The sequence below is a fragment of the Magallana gigas genome, chromosome 10 (genome assembly GCF_963853765.1).
Source record: "Magallana gigas chromosome 10, xbMagGiga1.1, whole genome shotgun sequence".
Taxonomy (NCBI): Eukaryota; Metazoa; Mollusca; class Bivalvia; order Ostreida; family Ostreidae; genus Magallana; species Magallana gigas.
The window spans coordinates 19885305-19903707 of record NC_088862.1 but is presented as its reverse complement, the minus strand read 5'-3'; the positions used below and the strand labels follow the sequence as shown (position 1 = coordinate 19903707).

The window sequence follows — 18403 nt, the reverse complement described above, 5'->3', positions numbered from 1 at the left end:
AATTGTCTCCCGAAACAGCTAACACAGACCTCACAGTGCAAAAGAAAGAAAGCCAAGACTAAATCTGAAATAACAAAATAAATATCAACATTGATAATATCTCTCTCTATATATATATACACTTAAACATGAACACAATGGAATGATGCAAGCATGTGTTACGAATTCAGAGATTAATCTACTGTCTAGCTGAGGTTCAAACTAATGCACACTTGTTCTAAAGGATAACTTGTTCATAATCTACATACAGATTTGTTTCTACATGCAAACAAAAACTGTAAACATTTTCACATCATGTAGTCTTTTATGCTTTCCTACTGCTGTAAACAACATGTTCAGATTACACGTGTAGTTTTAGTTCATTTTCCGCAAGTTTTGTGTAACTGTAATATATATACATACATATAAAATCAAGGATACATAATCTGTACTGGCATAACACATGTATAGGTATAAATACACAATTCACTTCACAGAATTGCGGGTAAAAATCACAACACAGGCGTACAACGAAGAGCAAAAATCAACTACAAAATGAAACGCACAGGCATATGCCAATACCCATTCTTATCTTACTCTTTTCCTGTTTACATTCAGACAAAATTGTTCGTTATTGTATTAACAGTAGGAGAGTGTTTTGTTCCCATTAAATATAATACATGTTGTAGAAAAAAGTTCAAAAAATTGTGTTAATCAGTTTAGGAGAAGAAAAAGAAAAAAACAACAACAAACAAGAATTTAAAGTATTCTGTACCATCTTTTCATAGTTTATTTGGCTGATTTAAAGCAAGTAACCATTTAAAACCTAAATATTGTTAGGTGTTCTTATTGTGTAAAAACTAATTATAAAATAAAAACATATAAAACCGTATGCACTGTTTTCTTGTACAAAAGAATCTGGAATAATGATAAAGCTTTCTTACACCATATACCTATGCTTATAGCAACTATCATCTGGGTTTTCGTCATCCTACAACACTGAGCTTTTTGCATTGCAGTGTTGTATCACTGTTTTTTATTCTGCAACAAATAAGGAAAGTAAAGCACAAGGATCTTGATGTCTATGCAACTTTGGTTTCATTATCGGTAAATTGCACTCAGTGTATTGCTTTATTTACAAATATTTTTTACCAAAATGAAAGAAAGGATTAGGTATTGAAGAAACAGGTACATGAATTACTTTCACCCGCATCATCAAAGTGTTTACGGGCATTTTGTAAATTAATGAAAATCCATGAAATTGATGAAAATAAACAGCAGTTTGATATACCTGGTACAAAAAAAAAATCAGAAGTCACTTTGATTAATAAATACTCAGATCTGATGCACAATGACATCATCATCATCACAACCATTAATTACCACTTAATTAAATATTTGATTATGTTAATTAATGCCAACTCAGGACAGTTAGTTGCCAACAACTGTAATACTTTGTCATTTACAGTTGGAAATCATCCTTTATGCTTTTCCAAATATATTCCGATAAACATACTATTTAAGCATCATTTACATAAATGCACTGTACCTGCATACTTTTGGAGAGGAACAGTGTAGTTATAGATATATGTTATTTTATACATTTTAATCAAACAAAGTCAAAATTATGCTAACACTGCATGCATCATTTCATAAATAACCTAAATTTTAGGTTAACATTGAAACAAATACACCTGTATATCTTCATTAGGTTTCTTAACTTGGCATATCACATACAAAAACTGACTAGAGGCCAAAACTCATGGTCTTTAAGATGCTTTGCGACAGTTTCCAAAAACTATAGAAATTATATTAAGCTAAAAAGCCATTACACTGAAGGACTGTGCTTTACACCAAAATATTTCATATTCACTGATAAGTCCATCAATGATAAAAGATTGTACAATAAAAATAAAGAAGAACATTGGTAACGCACAAAGATGTGTTGTTAGGGGTCAAGAGGCCCATCAAGTGATCTGTGTCCTCAGGAATTAATGAACACATTGACACATTTTATGACCTTGATTATTCAATCCCAAATGTGCTTGTTTCTTCCACTGCTGTGACCAACTTTTCAAACAGCATTTCAGATGTAGTGTAAGCTGGTAAATCCAGTCGATTAAAGCATGTGTGTGCTCTGTAAAATTCAAAAGAAAAGTTAATGTTTTTTGACAAAGGGAAATGGAAAGGGTCTGAGATTTAACTTCATGTTTAAATACAGTGATTGTCAATAAGAATCAAAAATAACAATAACAAAAATAATGAGAATCAAAAATAAATTAGCCATGATGAAGGAGCACTCTGTACCGTTACATGTATACAAAAAGATACATCTTATCATTCAAAATCACTAGCAAAAAACCTTGATATGCTAACAATCAAACAATAAATTATTCCGCTAAACCTCTCCATCTCACAAAAAAAATGAGATATGCATGAGGGACCAGAAATCAATGCAAAATTTGACAAGGGGACAAGTTTTATGCTCATTATTATAACACAGTACAAACTGACCTTGGAAGGCTGCTAATTTTGCCCCATTTTTCAATACAAAATTTACGGGGTCCATTGCTTCCTCTCAAAGCTGCGAATCCCTCATATGGGATGCTGGAGGTGCCCGTCACAAACTGAACAACAAAACATCATTTACTCAATTATATGTTCTTTTAAAATTCACTCAATAATCTTTTACACAAAGTTTAACTACAGATATTTTTAAACAACTTTTTTTTTGGAAAGAATTTATACTAGGTGTTTCATCAAAATTTTATTCAATATTGAAACACCGAATGTGTTTTCAAAACTGTCAACCAGAATCTCAGACTGCAGTGATGTCATAGTCTACCTGCAGTAGCCTGAGTCTCCTCTCATTGTCAAACTTCTCTATGGCCTGCCAGAACCACTGAATCACTTGATGCTGGTCGTGGTACCCTGTCAACACAACACAACAATTTGTCAGGGCTGTGATACAAACTTCATGTCCCTGCATCGATGATTACAGGAAATCAGGAACAGTGATCTTCAAGTTTATCATTTACAGAGCTTTTAAAACTGACTTTTTCCCCAACCATCCTTGTATCTACAGTCGCACCTGTTTTAAACGGCCACTTGTGGGACAATGGCAAACAGGCGGCTTAAGACAGGTGGCCTCTTATTCCAGATTTCAAATTAATGAAAAAATAAACACCGAGTATATTCATTTTTGCTCTATTGCACAGATTTATTAACAGCATCTGTAATGGCTGCGTACACAGAGATGGTGAATGCACAGCTCCGATTGCTGAATAAACAGTTTATATTAATTTTGAATGGCCATTTTAATTTAATTTTTCCATCAAGGAATTAAGAGCAAAACATTTTCTGCTAAATACGCCCAAACAATAATTTTCAATTGATTAAATGCAGTAAACAATCAGAAGTAGCGTTTCCGTACAAAGGCTAAGTACTGAACTACGATAGCCAATGTTTAAGCTCTTAAAAAGTGTAAAAATTCTATTGGGGTGTATAATAAGCACCTCTGTAATTCTCTCAAAGAAATTTTCTAGAAAAAGTGTGTAATATCGGCAAATAATTGTACATGTAAAGCTGTTAAGCGCAAGACTGGCCATTTAATAACTTTGTAATGAAGAATATAAGTATATAAAGATGTACATGTATATAAAGACACAAAACAGGTGTTATAATCAATTATCTCATTAAATCTCAGCAGACTTCAAATAACACATTGAATTATTTGTCATTAACTCATTATCAGCTGTCAAAGTTTGGCTTTTTTCGATACAGGGTCACATGTCAGAGTCAGAAGTCATGTGACAATATAGACAAAATGGCCGTTGAAAACAGGCATGATTAAATCACGGGACCTTAAATCAGTTAAATTAAAGTGAGAAACGGGCGGGATTAAAACTGGCAGCTCATAGCCGCTGATAAAGGTGGCCGTAGCTGCAGGTGCAACTGTACTTGCATAATGCAAGTTTTATCTAAGAAAAGAATTTGACTTATCAAAAGTTACTGAGCTTGTTAAGTATGGCTGGCGCCCGTTACTTGGAGCCACAGACCTGATCTATACTCTGTGTTCTTCCTCCAGTCCTTCACATCTATCTCCACAGTCCCTGCTATCACTAACTCCAGCTCACGGGCATCAAACATGGAGATCAGTCGACTGTCTATCACCTACAGAGAACAATGGAAGTCACAACTAGAACATTACTGTAAGGTGGCCTGTGGCTTCACAGCCTGGTTGAGATAAAAGAACAAAAGTAAAAGCAATGTTTAAGTTACCGGTATTTTATTCTGCGGGGTAAGGTTTAATTGTCAAGAAAATTATAGCAGCTGCCATTCCACCATTTTTAATTATTAATAAAAAGATGTCTGGTTTTTATGGAAATGTTAGACCGAAATGGCATAAAGAATAAACATATAGAGTCAAGGACAGATAAGTTCACCGACCTCGTGGAATCCCCTGATGAGGCTCTCGGTCTGCTCAGTCACGCCCCGCTCCAGCCTCCATTTGGACATCCTCTCTATGTATTCCTTTTTGTTCCTCTCATTGACTGGGATCACCTTACCATTGGGCTTCAGTTCTCTCTCTGTTACCTATAAATGTGGAATCATTGTACAAAATAAATTAAAGCATCTACAATAAGGCGGCTTAAGGCCTCTTTAAGTGAGAATCTATGTCAGGTAATATATAAAGTTACATGTAATTTCCCATAGTATCATTCCCTTACATTACATGTCAGTGAAAGCCAAATGTTAGTCAAAGTATAATACTGAGGTCAATATCAATGTCAGTGGAATTGTATCAACAATTTTTACAGCAATTCAATTATGTATCTGAACAAGTGAAATCAAATACAGTATATAAAAACATTAAAACACTTCTTTTTATTAATTCATTACTTTCAATGGAAATAGAGAGTTTTTACTGCAATAAAGCTATAGCTAGTCCAGGGCCCTTTTCGTTTGTTACACTACAGTAGTCTGTACCTGTCCAAACACCTCCTCATTGACAGAGAAGGTCAGGTCCATGTCGACCTCTGAGATGTCATTCTCCTTGATCCACAGCAGACTCTGGTGGAACTCTGCGTCCAGTGTCTCCACGTCCGTCAATGACCATGGCCTGCATAAACAAAGCTTGTCAATCAGTGGATTCTATTCACCACAAGCAAACTCAAAATTTACTTAGAACATGGCCTAAGACATGAATTGTGAATTACCGTAATTAAAAAATCTTGGGATTATAGTTTAAACTCAATACATTTGTACATTAAAAGGAAAAGAAAGTAAAATGACTAAAGTATAAAGAATCCATTGTACTAACAGTCTGAGTAGGGCTTTGTAGAAGGGTCGAGTAAAGAAAGCATCCAGCAAGTACTGGTGAACCACTGCCAGGCCTAACACTCGGCCAGCGAAGCGGAACCTGTAAACAAACATCATTATCACTGCCAGGAAGTCAAGGCTCAGCTAGTCACTTAATGCTTTACCCTGATAAACTTTATATCAATGATTTAATGATGATAACAAAACTTGATGACTAAATATATTCTTTTAATACAAATAACACCTATTGGCATGAACATTTCCTTCACTTCTAATGTAAGAAGATTTAGTGTTCTCATTTGAAAATAATTGTCTACTTTTACAAACATCAGATGATAAATTTTGAAAGTCACCATTCATGTGCATCCTCGACAATTGTGGACATTGGACTAATCTGGACTGTGTAAGTATCATTGGCAGAATATTCAAACAGTCCATAGTAAGGATTGAACAGTTCACGGGACAGCAGGAAGAAGAACTCTCGAGATGGACCACCATAGTCCAACCTGTTAACAACCAGTCACAATAGGTTCATCATTTTCAGGGTCAATAGTTTGTAATTTCTTTGTGTTTTAAAGTATGCAGTCCTAACTAATGATAAAAAAATTTCTATACATCACACTGATCTATTTTCTTCTTTGTGTAAGAAATTAACCTAAATCTATTCATCTTAGGCTGATCTTAGTTTTGTTATGAAAGACATGATATACCATTGTTTGTGCTGCCTACTTAATCTTCACTGTCTACTCTAATGAAGGTCTCCCATTAACATCTTTCAATAAAGCTGCTTTCTAACTCTAGTGAAGTTTCTTTCAATATAACTAATTTTTATCTCAACAGATTTGAGGTAGAATCAATGTTCTTACCCTTCCTCTCCCACAAAAGTGATGTACAGCTTGCTTTTCTTAAGCATTTCTTTCTTTGTGATTCCCATGACTTTATTAAAGGCATCCTCTAAAACATGATCTCTTCTCACCATCAGTCTATTTCAAAAAAGAAGAGTAAAGTTTCAGTTAAACTATTGCAATGTTGTCATATTTAACTGCTTACAGATACATGTACATGTACATGTAGATGGTGAAAGTTCAGTTTCACAAGTAGCAAGAAAAGTGTTAACAATCTTCTTTATCCCTGTTTCTTTCTGTCCACCTTCATGATATGCTTCATCTGTATGTGTATATGTGCAATGTACACGTCCTTTTACTTGCACATCATAATTGTTACCAAGAAGAAAATGAACAGAAACTGCAAATAATTGGAATTTTTTCATATGCAAGATCGAATTTGTCTTTATATTATTATAATAAATATATATAGCAAATTTCACTTCAATATCTGCAACCTCTGTGAAGAAAATGAGCAGAAACTGTGAACTGTAACCACAGGGGCATCGTATCCGTTCTACACTGATAGTCTCGATGACATATATATAAATAATACACAAGGTGTATTATTTAATTTGTTATACTTTCATGTTAAATACTGAAATCTGATTGGTTTAGACGCAGTTCACAATTCTTTCTATTACCCTCAGCATTAGCAACGCACTTAGCAATGGGTAACATTAAAAATTGTTACATGCGCGAAAATTATATGCGTACGGTTCGCCGTAGAATTCACGTTATTTCTATGTAAAAGCAGTAAAGTTTTCTTTAAATTTAAGACATTCAGTATAACAAAATAAATAGTGCCTGTTTGGGAGGATAACAGTTGAAATTGACACCCCTCGAAAACCATTGTCAACCTCCGCTTCGCGTCGGTTGACAATGGTTTTCTCGGGGTGTCAATTTCAACTGTTACCCTCCCAAACAGGCACTATTTATATAATATGTCATCGAGTGTAGAACGGATACGATGCCCCTGTGCTGTAACTGTAAATAATTGGAATTTTGTCCAAGGGACATAACTATGTTGAAAATTGCTCGATCGTACCTAAAATAAAACGTGAAGTAGACATTATTATGATAAATCTGTATACCAAATTTCATTTCAATAATTTCAACCTCGGCAAAGAAAATGATTTGAAACTGTCGTTGGACTGACTGACAGACTGACCAACTGACAGTAGCAAAGCAATATGCCCTCTCTTCTTTGAAGGGGGCCATAATAAATTTAACAAAATGGCTTAGAAATGCATTTTGTAAATAAGTAGTCTAGCAACATCGAAAATATTTGGACAAGTATGATAACATTAAGTGAAAAAGAAACCGATATACAAGTAAATGGACGACAAAATGCTATACGACACATTTCAGGGAAACAGATAATACAGGGCATGTTTGGAGTCTGCAGATCGTTTGTTCTTAAGGAGAATTTTAAAAACAAAACTAGAAATACATGGAGAATGTGCACTCAGGGTACAAGTTCAAAGAAAATATTATTTTCAAACACATTTTCAGAATTGCATGTAGAACGTGAATAATAATGTGAATAAAGTGAAGGGTTTAACAACGATTTAAGGGCTGGCTATTTTTGATGTAGCATATAGTGGCGCCTGGCAAAGCCGCTTATATAAACTATAATGTTTCTCAAAGAATATATTTAGCATGCATTTGAATTTTAGGATACTGTTTGACAAAGGATCAATGATCAAAATACATACATTTGTCTGAAGAAATTACAGTGAACATAATTGAAGCATTGTCCTCAGTTTACGATATAATCGGACAACCCTCGTATTTGGCCACAGTTTCATTCAAAATCCACTTAATCTGATTTTGCTGATACATGTACAAATGTTTTTGTCAAAATATCTTCCATATACAAAGGCTCAAAACTATATCTTTATAGATGTGAATATTTTCACTTGTTATCATTTTAATTATTGGATCCCAATATGAAATATTATGAGTTGGTGACTTATAAATAAGTATAAAAAACATGTTTCTTTTTAAAAAATGCTAAGTAACAGTGGTAATTTTCTGAATATTCTGATGTAATTATCTCTACATTGAAAATTTTCACATTTTACAAAACCGGCACGTCAAAAAAGATTGGAAGTGAGAAAAAAATATGGAAGCTGCATGTAGTTCTCACTTGAGTTTTGAGGGTCCCTGTCCATAGCCCTTGCTTTCTAGCTTCCTGTAAAAGCTGCGTAACTTCGCCTGGAAATCTCTTTTGTAAGGAGCATGTACTCGCACGTTGGACCTCTGAATGTCTGTGAAACAAAAACATATTTCTGTCAGATGAAAATTTTTTTGTTAATCTAAAATATCTAGAATATCTAACATCTGATACAATATTTATACATGAATAAAAAGCCTGTCATATTTTGTTGTGGTCACTTACTGGGAGATCCTTGAGGAGTTTCCCCGGGGGAATCCCCCAAAGGGTTCGCTTGTAGAAGGTTCTGAGGCACATACGACATAATCTCATTTTCAAACAGACTGTTAAGAAAAAAATAAGATCTATCAAATTAATGATGTCATATGAATTTCCTCCTTGACAATGAAGAATATCTTTAACTAAGAATAATGTGGCACATTAAAGTCCTTTTGATATTTTGTGTAAGGGAGGTAACTGGACCTGAGCAGGATGATGAGGTCAACGTCATTACTGAGGCGGTCCAGGGCATCTGTCCCCTCCCCCCGGATCTTGTGGATCTTCTCTTTTAACCGGGTACTGTTGTTGTAGGAAGAGTATTTTTCCTGAAGAATTTCTCCAATGTTGGGCTGTCGCAAGAAGGCGACAACTTTGTCATTGTACGCTAAAAATAAAATCATAATTTATTAACTCACTGCATTTGAATTCTTGTAAACACTATCAGACATTTCTTTTATCTAGTGCATGAAAAAATCTAATAATTAACAAGTTTTATGGAACTAGACAATTTAACTAGACCCTATTAAGCAATGTTGAGAATGTCAAATATCATTCACATGGAACTTTCAACCGATGTGAAAATTCACAATCTGGAAGAGAACTGTTTTATCTGAGTGTTTGACTTCATGATTCAATAAGTTTTACTGTAAACTAATTTAATTTTTCAAAAATACATCATATATATTTTCAACATATATCATACATAGCTATATGTATATATGTAAGTTTTCTAGTCTGACATTTAAAAGTAGCATCTACTGTACAGAGTAACATTATAGATAAATCAAGCACAAATAGTTTTCTCTGATTATCTGTTTTTCTGTTGTTAACTATAAGATGGTTGTCTAGATATGCACATTACCACATACCATTCTGTCTTCTGAGATCTAGGGATACACATGTTCATAAAGTATTTGATAGAAAAATAATTTGAATTCATTTAGCTGCTGATATCATACTTTCATGTACCGTAATTTAGTTGAATCTGATTGGTTGAGAAATTTTTGATAAAAACTATTTTTCATCTGAATGAGAGAATCATGGGGGAAAATTTGCAATACATCCCTCACTAACATGCAATATTTGTAAAGTGGTTGAATTTTCAACAAGGACATTTCTGTGAAAGAGCTATTTCTTTTCAAACACAACTGAGCAAATTTAAAACAAGTCTATTGGAAGCATAAACCGGAAAATAAACTTCAGACTGACAGCAATTGATCTTATTTATGAGGCGAGGAATTTAGTTGATACAGACAGTATCCTGATCAATATGAGCTGACTCGGTTGTCCTTACCTGTGGGTACAACAGAAGGCTCCTCTGGGGGCTGAGTCCTTGGGGGAGGCATAGGCTGCAAATAAAAGTCAGTCAATTTAATCTCAGGTCAACTTCTAAAATAGTTCACAAATATCGAGTGAGGTTAACCATCAATACATACTGCCTGGCTTGTTCTGACAGGGCTGTCGCTGCCTTCTCGTCGCCCACGGTTACGAAATATTAATGAGGTGTGCAAGAAGTCTGTGTTGATAGGTGGGATGTCTGTCGGCAGTCGGGGGTCAATAAAGGTCGTAAGTTTCAAATTGTGGTCGATGAAAAACATCTGTGAAAGATCATTTAAGCTGAACATATTTTGTAAAATCAAATTCACCAAACATGTAATGAATGCTGTACATTTCTGAAGATGCAGTATTAACAAATTCCTGAAAGAATGAGATGAGATGAAAAATATAAAACAAATGGGTAAAGATTACATAATTTACATTTGACTTCATTTACAAGGCTTCGTCTTTGTACATATATGTAACATTTGTTGAAGAAACTTATCAATTTTTATGTCCAGAGAATTTTCTTATTTTTATCCATATCGGGAAGGAACTCACTGACCTTGCCCCCTCTGTCAAATTTCATCTCCCAGTTAGCTGGCAGTTCCTTTGAGTTGTCCGCAAAGTGATTCAGAAAACATACCAGATCTCGATTATGTTGATACCTAACAAAAAACAAGTTAAATGAAAATATCAAATTTAATAGATGCAATACTCATACAGGATACATTTAAACACAGTACATATTCATGTATTGGCTTGCAAAACTGAAAACTTAAAATGAAGGTGCATTTTTGTAAACGTTTGAAATACATTGTACAATTTATATTCTCTGTATAAACATTCTAAGACAGCCTTATTCACATGTTTTTCCTACCTTTCAAAATTGTGAAAATCTCGTCTTATTTTTGTAATCATGTGTTTCAGTGTTCCATTTCTGTTATATTCTGCCATTGCTCTCTGAAATAAAAAAAAAATTGCAAATGAGATTTTTTGACAATCTGTTTATCAGCTCATCTTAATTCTACTGAAAACATTTCAGGGTCATATGTCCATTATAAAATCTTTTAAAAGTAAAACATATCAAAATCAAAATGCTGTAGATAATATTGTTTACATCATTGCCCTGGAGAAGAGGCAGGAAATCTGAACGCATGAGGAACTTGACAGCTGGGACTCTGTTGTCGCTGGGGTCAGCAGTGGGGGGCTGTTGTGGGGGTGGGGGGGAGGTGACAGGCAGAGGCACCCTGGACTGAGCTGATGTCTGGGGGCTGTTATCACTACCGCCTGTAAATTTCACAAAGTTCAGTAACTCAACCAAGCAGAAAATATAGGTACCACTATTGTGGATTTGTTTACAAGTTACAGTTCTGACACGTTTATGATATCTTTATATAGGTAAAAAAAATTATAACCATTATAACCATAAGTTCTAAAATTTAAAAATGAATATCTATACTACATGTATCACAGAACATGTTCACAATCATAAATCATTTAATATATGATTGCTAAAACACTTGTTAATTTATATTGCGACATGGAGACTGACCTGAAGAAGTACTCTCTGCTGACGTTTCTTGTTCAGATCGAGGCTGGTTGATTGTTCGACGAATACTCTGATACCTGAAATAGAAATCAATGTAATACTATGTATTTTAGCACGTCTCATTTTTTAATGCAGAAGAATTCCAAATATTTGTATAACTTAATTTAAGTAATGATAAACATTAAATCCTTTAAGGCAGTCAGGGACCGTACATGTCCCCTGTCCCCACTTCAAGTACTGACCTTCTGTCCAGCTGCTGGCGCTGCTCAGAGCTGATGGTGGGGCGCCGCTGGATGGTTCTCTGACCATTCTGTGGTTTCTGCCAGGTGGTGGTCCTATTCGTGTGGTCTATGTAAAATATTCTACCATGGCTGTCAATACGGGCCTCCCAGCCTGCAATGGACAACAATTTAAATTGTATAAAAATAGTATCACTTTTTCAATATTAAAGACCATTTAATTAATCAATACATTACTTTTTTTACCTCATGTGGCAGTATCCTATAAACAACAGTATTTTTATACAGTATACTCCATATAAAATTATGATAAAAGTTTGGCGTTTGCGATTGTATATACAGTACTTGTGATTTAATAGAAAACAGCAGAATCGCTGAAATACATTGCAAGTACATAAAATCAATAATCTACAGATACAGTACAAGTCCACAATGTGAAGTGTCTTAGTTACCAGGAGGGAAAGTGTTGTGATACAGTAACCAGACAAGGTGGTGTGTGTCTTACCTGGGGGGAGGGGCTGGTCCCCTGGGGGTGGGTCCACACGGTGGTACCTCTTTCTGGCAGGGAGCTTGGGTAATGGGGACTGACTGCCCTCTGTTACAATAAATTGTAGTCATGAAATGAGGAGACAAAGCTTGATTATATCAGTTCACTCTTACTAATACTAAATATATTTGTTCTTTGCAAAACGTTTTTAAAGTCTATTTTATTTCAGATATCAGTCCATGTTTTTATTTCTGATGACAAAAATCTGTACAAAACGTCTTGATTCGATCATATAATGTTGTTTTTTACTGTAGTTTATATAAAGTGTCTGAAGCTTTGATATTTCTATTAAGATCTTTTCATCTTTGAAGTTTAAATTTAAATTCATAGTTTTCATGTTCATGATGATATACAGAACTGAATCTCTTTGATCAAAATGAAAAAAGAAAGCAGTGAAGACATTCACAGACTTTGAGACTGTACACACATGATACCTTTTGGTGTAGATGGAGTGGCTGGTGGCTTTGGTTCCGATTTGTTGGTTGACTGCCTGAGTTGCCAAACCGATGACCTTGAATTTGATTCTGGTTTAGGGCTAGCCCCGGCTTTGGCACTAGAGGGTTTACTAGACTGTGGTCTGGGTGAGTTGCTAGGCGTGGCACTCCCTGTAACCAGGGGTAACGGTTTATCTGGTTTATCACTGGTTGTCTGATTTTCACAACCAACATCAGTTGATAACACAGCACCTGAATCTTCCTCAGAATCTGGCTTTGTTTTCTCTTTTTGCTTCTGGGTCCATAGTTGTAGCTGCTGAACGATTTGTTCACGGTTTTGTTGTTTCTCTTCTTCAGATAACACACGACTGCGGGCATTTCTTGGAATTATGCGGGGTGGGGTACCAGAGTCTGATACCGAACTGGTAGACCTGTCGAGGGGGGCCCTCAAGGGGGTATTAACAAACATCTCATTATTTCTAAAGTTCCTTTCAGTGGGTACCGCAATACTGTGTCTACTTGCATATTTCCTTTGTTCGGCAACCGAATCACTGTATGAAGTTTGCATAGAAGGACTTGGACTTGTGCGTGGACTGCATTCCACAGAGCGACTGACTGGACTTGAATTCCTGAATCGGTTGGGAGATACTGCACTTTCAATTCCTGGTGTTTTCGCTACCTGTGAAAACACAGAGTTATTCTGTGACATTTGCCTGGCTGGTAATTTAGTCACAACACATCTAGGTTTATTATGCAAATCAGAATCAGATCTTGTAGTCTTTGGACGGGATCTCCTCCCTGCGTCCACTTCATCATTTGTATCTCCTAATGGAGTTGAGATTTCCGCCTCATCTGTGTTGGCTGGTTTTGCTACTTCTGGACCTTCTCCAGATGTTTCCAAGTTTTCCGTACTGCTGAAACTAGTTGTCTCTCCTTCCTCTATTTCAGTTTCTAACCCCTGTTGCTGGGAACTAGTTTGAGAAACAGTTATTGGACTATAGGTGCGGGGTGGCAAGGGTGGAGGTTCTAAAGTATTACATGACCTTGAACTATCAGCACTGGGGGGCCTGGGGGTGGGGGTTTCTGTTGGTGACTCTGACCCAGTTTCTGGTGGAATTTGGACTGCACCCACTCCACTACCTGGGAACAGAGGTCTTTCCCCCCGTTCAGGTGTTCTAGGTGGTATGGGTGGGGCATCACTAGACCTATAACGAGGGGGCAAGGGGGGAGCCTTGTATGTCCTCGGGGGGAGCACAGGTGGCTTAGAAGGTAAATCATTCATCACTAAATTTACCTCACTGTCTAAAGAGCAATCTAAGACTTCTGGTGTTACTTCTTCCTTGTTTTTGGCACAATTGAAAATTTCTGGTAAAGTTTCACCATTTGCATTCACAGTCTGAGGGGAAACATCAGACCCACTCGAAGTTTCTCCACTAGATGGCACTGAAGATGACAATCCTGAACTAATATCACATGTTCCTCCCTGATTTAATTCCTCAGCCTGAGTATCCTCTGTCTCCTCAGAAGAATTGCACACTATGTCTGGTATTGTTGGTACATGATTATCGTCACTTCCATTCTGAACATTTTCACTTTCAGTCTCGTTTATATCATTGTCTTCAATATCACCACTGATACGGTCCCTTAACAACTGTGTCAAAGATATCCCAGAATCCTCCTGGTCATCTATCAAGTCATCCTTGGACACAGAACCATTCTCAGAGACAGCTTCTGCATTTTCAAGGTTTCCATTTTCTTGATACGTTTTGCCTTGTAATTCTCCTTTGCCGTTCTTCAGGCCATCTTGTAATTCTTGATATAAATATCAAAAAGAGACAAATTTGTAAATATTCTCTAAAGACTGAGCTTACAACTTAATCTTTCAAATTATTGCAATCAAATGACAACGATTTATCAAATTTTATAAATCCTGCAAAAGAGACTCTTAAGACCAAAAAGATATAAACAATAACTCAATTGAATGGAAACAATACAATTTGGACAGCCTTTTGACAGGGACTGAATGTTCTCCTGTCTAGGACTATTCAAGTCTTACCAGATCTACACTCATGGTCTATTATGTCTTACCAGACCTACACTCCAGGTCTTACCAGACCTACACTCCAGGTCTTACCAGATCTACACTTCAGGTCTATCATGTTTTACCAGATCTACACTCCAGGTCTATCATGTCTTACCAGATCTACACTCATGGTCTATTATGTCTTACCAGACCTACACTCCAGGTCTTACCAGACCTACACTCCAGGTCTTACCAGATCTACACTCCAGGTCTATCATGTCTTACCAGATCTACACTCATGGTCTATTATGTCTTACCAGACCTACACTCCAGGTCTTACCAGATCTACACTTCAGGTCTTACCAGATCTACACTCCAGGTCTATGACATCGGCCTCAAACTTCAGCGTCCCACTCACACTGTCTGTAGGAGTCCTCTTATTTAGGTCAAGGCTGAATTCAGCTGGCCTATAACAAGTTAACATGAATGGTCAAATACCAATAACATGCAACCAATAGTAGAAAGGGGATCAAAAGGGGGACAATCCAACATAACAATTCAAATAACAGATACTAATACATTTAAACCTTCTTATCACATACACAATGAGGCTGAGGAAAAACTATCTGATATTTGGAGATATTTCATCTAAAATAATTTAACAATGGTTAGGACCTCAAACCCACTTCCACATACCGGTAGTACATTCGTGTTATTTGATATAACAAGATACCAATGTGTAAAACTTGCTAAATAATCTTAACAATAAAAATACACAAACAGGAATAACTCAAAAATATAGATTGCTTTCTCCATGTTCTCTGCTATATCTCGTGTAAAAACCTTTTAATTCTAAAATGGACTAAAATGGTGTCTCCGTTACTGCACTACACAGCTGTAACAAACAATGAGTAGCTCTAATTCAATCTTTAAAAGCACAATCATTAGGGTTTTAGCTTACAAGAAATTTTTTCTGCAGTTATTACAGTATAAATAAAAGGTTTCAAGAAAAGACCTTCACCTCCAAAATCCAATAACAAAAAAAATCTCTTTAAATCCATAAACATTTGCTGGGGTACCCTTACAAAGCTTTGAATGAATCCTGTACCTACCAGTTAGATCAGTGAAGCTTATTCTAGTGAACATTAAGGAAGTAATGTGTATATGACTTGGATAAGTGTGTAAGTAGTGTCAAACAAGAGGATGGAAAAGATAACGCTTCCTGATCCTGTTCAATGATGACAGATATCTTACAATAATCAAGGTCACGCTTCTTATGTGAGAATGACAGCACAAAGCATGACTTTAACTCAAAGGTAACTCTTTCAAACTCCATCTTACAATGTTTTATTGATTATGAGTTATTTTTCACATGCATGGGTTCTATTTTTAGATTTGAACAGTGTAACTATGTTACCAGTAAATGTACAAGTATGTAGCAGGAAGGAAAAATGATAATGTTTACTATAAAGTATATCATGTGTGACTCAATGAATAAATGAAGTCTGCCACTCATTTTCTTCATTTGCATAATAATATTATTGGAGTACAATGAGTAACTCATAAAGTTAGTACATATAAATTATTTTGTTTTTAAATTCAGCTTTGACTTCCATTATGGATTGTAGATACCAGTATTAATGATAAAAAAATCTCTGCAATGAGTTTAAAGTTAATCATTTGCTTGCCTTATTTAAAGAATGCATCAAAGACTATGAATAAAGTAAACAATTCTAATTTTATTTTCTGATAAATTAGTTTAAAATATGAATGTTTAGAGGCTGTCACAGAAAATTAAACTTTCTCCAACATTTTTATTCACAGAATTAAGATCCACATCAAATATAATATCCAAGAGTACTAGATAATTCATTTTGTTTGACATTATGCTCTGGCACAAGATACCCAAAATTACAAGTACCGGTAAATTCTATTAGTAGGACTCTCTCTACATGTCAGTATTGTTTAGGCCGACACTTACTCTTGATCCACTTTGTCGATCACTCTCTGTACAGCCAGTGTGGCCTTCCCCAAGAATCTGTTGATGGAGGGACGACTCTTGGAAAACTTATCCTTGATCTCAAAATCCAGGATATCGGTGGGGATGGACTCAAAGGAAAAAGTCTGCAAGATATCAACAATCATAGATTGCAAATAATGAATAACAGTTCACATTTTTACATTCTTAACACCATGAAGTTTGCATTTTTTTTTTTTATGTATTCTAAGTAAAATGACATTACATGTACAATCTATTACTTTAGAACGAACATGAATATAGGGCAATCTCATTGTTTCATAGTTTTAAAACCTACCATGTATTTACCATCCAATTATTTAAGGTTTCTAGAGAAGTTTTTGATTTCATATGCCTCAATAAGCACAAATTGTAGTTATCTTGAATAAAAAAAGTATATATAGCGAATTTGCTATAATTATTATAACAAATTCTTTATACAGATTTAATGAATTGAGGTTCCAGGGTTTCTAGGAAGTTGCTATAACAGACTGTACTCTGAAAGACATTCCTCCATACATATACAATGTACAATGTACCAGTAACTACCAGTATCTACTTTTTTTCATTAAGAAAAATTACTCGAGTATTCACTTACGCAGCTTTTTGACATTTATCATATTCACACAAATAATTAAGAATAACAAATTCTTTGACCTTGCCCCCCCCCCCCCTTACCTCTTCTCCCCCTTTACTGACTACTGATTACTGACCTGGTCCCCTAACTCATTCCTTCTCCTCCCACACAAAGACTACTGACCTAGCTTCCTCACCCCTTCTCCTCCCACAAATAGACTACTGACATGGAACCTTATGTCACCCTTTTTCCTCTAGCACACAGACTACTTACTTGGTAATCTACCTCACTCCTTCTTCTCCCACACACAGACTACTGACCTGGCCCCTCCATGCAGGATTGGTGGTAGAACTACACACACTGGTGCGTACATCTTTTACATGGTGACTCATCTGGGGACACATTCTTCCTGGAAGTACTGACATCTTTACGTAAGGGTCAGGGTTGAAAAACATTCCCTTCTTTAAGTTCACTGCTTCAATATCTACCAAGCATTGAAATTGGATGTCAGTATTTTCCTTTACATTTTTACCATAATGGTTATAACATGTAATTCTTTGATAATGAGCTTATTAAGAATATGATTTTTCATTTCATTTCTTCTTGTTCTTTTATCATATTGTCATCAAAATATTAGATTTTCGTCTGGCTCAGTTAAGCTATAAACATAGTAATTACCAGTATTAGTACATGCAAAAGTACATGCAATTCTGTTATAAAAAAAGTACATGTACTAGTAATCTCTAAAGATCTAAAGAATACTCTATCTGCAGTCTATTCTGGACCAGCAATGTGCTCTACTTGCTATCTATTCTAGGTCAATAATGGGCTTTACTTTTAATTAATATTAGGTCAGCAATGTGCTTTACCTGTAATCTATTCTAGATCAGTAATGGGCTTTATCTGTGATTAATACAAGGTAAGCAATGTGCTTTACCTGTGATCTTGAGTTTGATCTTCCTGTTATTATCTCGAGGGCTGACTCCATTCTTCTCTGTCACCTCCTTAAACACATAATTCTGAATCTTAACATTTTCATTTTAACACCAATTTTTGAATCCAAATGAATTTCATC

The 18403-nt window shown here is 35.5% G+C and overlaps 2 protein-coding genes across 3 annotated transcripts in view; one reads left to right on the top strand and one right to left on the bottom strand.

Annotated features, from left to right (window-relative positions):
- Positions 1-18403, bottom strand: part of LOC105324606 (E3 ubiquitin-protein ligase HECW2) — a 21537-nt gene continuing 3134 nt past the window's right edge. Inside the window, exons 5-29 of one of the 2 annotated variants that reach the window (XM_011423723.4) lie at positions 18266-18332; positions 17649-17812; positions 16716-16858; positions 15098-15201; positions 12712-14523; positions 12236-12325; positions 11734-11884; positions 11495-11568; positions 11060-11229; positions 10820-10902; positions 10505-10607; positions 10059-10220; positions 9917-9971; positions 8827-9007; positions 8590-8687; positions 8338-8458; positions 6168-6284; positions 5655-5807; positions 5303-5401; positions 4969-5101; positions 4429-4575; positions 4038-4152; positions 2825-2910; positions 2494-2606; positions 1-2116 (exon numbers count right to left, since the gene is read on the bottom strand). In XM_011423723.4, the coding sequence (XP_011422025.3) occupies positions 2005-2116; positions 2494-2606; positions 2825-2910; positions 4038-4152; positions 4429-4575; positions 4969-5101; positions 5303-5401; positions 5655-5807; positions 6168-6284; positions 8338-8458; positions 8590-8687; positions 8827-9007; positions 9917-9971; positions 10059-10220; positions 10505-10607; positions 10820-10902; positions 11060-11229; positions 11495-11568; positions 11734-11884; positions 12236-12325; positions 12712-14523; positions 15098-15201; positions 16716-16858; positions 17649-17812; positions 18266-18332 (4653 nt within the window). In that variant the 3' untranslated portion in view covers positions 1-2004. Of the gene's footprint in view, positions 2117-2493; positions 2607-2824; positions 2911-4037; positions 4153-4428; positions 4576-4968; positions 5102-5302; positions 5402-5654; positions 5808-6167; positions 6285-8337; positions 8459-8589; positions 8688-8826; positions 9008-9916; positions 9972-10058; positions 10221-10504; positions 10608-10819; positions 10903-11059; positions 11230-11494; positions 11569-11733; positions 11885-12235; positions 12326-12711; positions 14524-14877; positions 14993-15097; positions 15202-16715; positions 16859-17648; positions 17813-18265; positions 18333-18403 lie in introns of those variants that run through there. The other variant, XM_066073907.1, reaches the window with a different exon arrangement.
- The window catches only part of LOC105324607 (BRCA1-associated RING domain protein 1), a 21093-nt gene continuing 18589 nt past the window's right edge, over positions 15900-18403 (top strand). Inside the window, exon 1 of the mRNA XM_011423725.4 lies at positions 15900-16050. Within this exon, the coding sequence (XP_011422027.3) occupies positions 16019-16050 (32 nt within the window). The 5' untranslated portion in view covers positions 15900-16018. The remainder of the gene's footprint in view (positions 16051-18403) is intronic.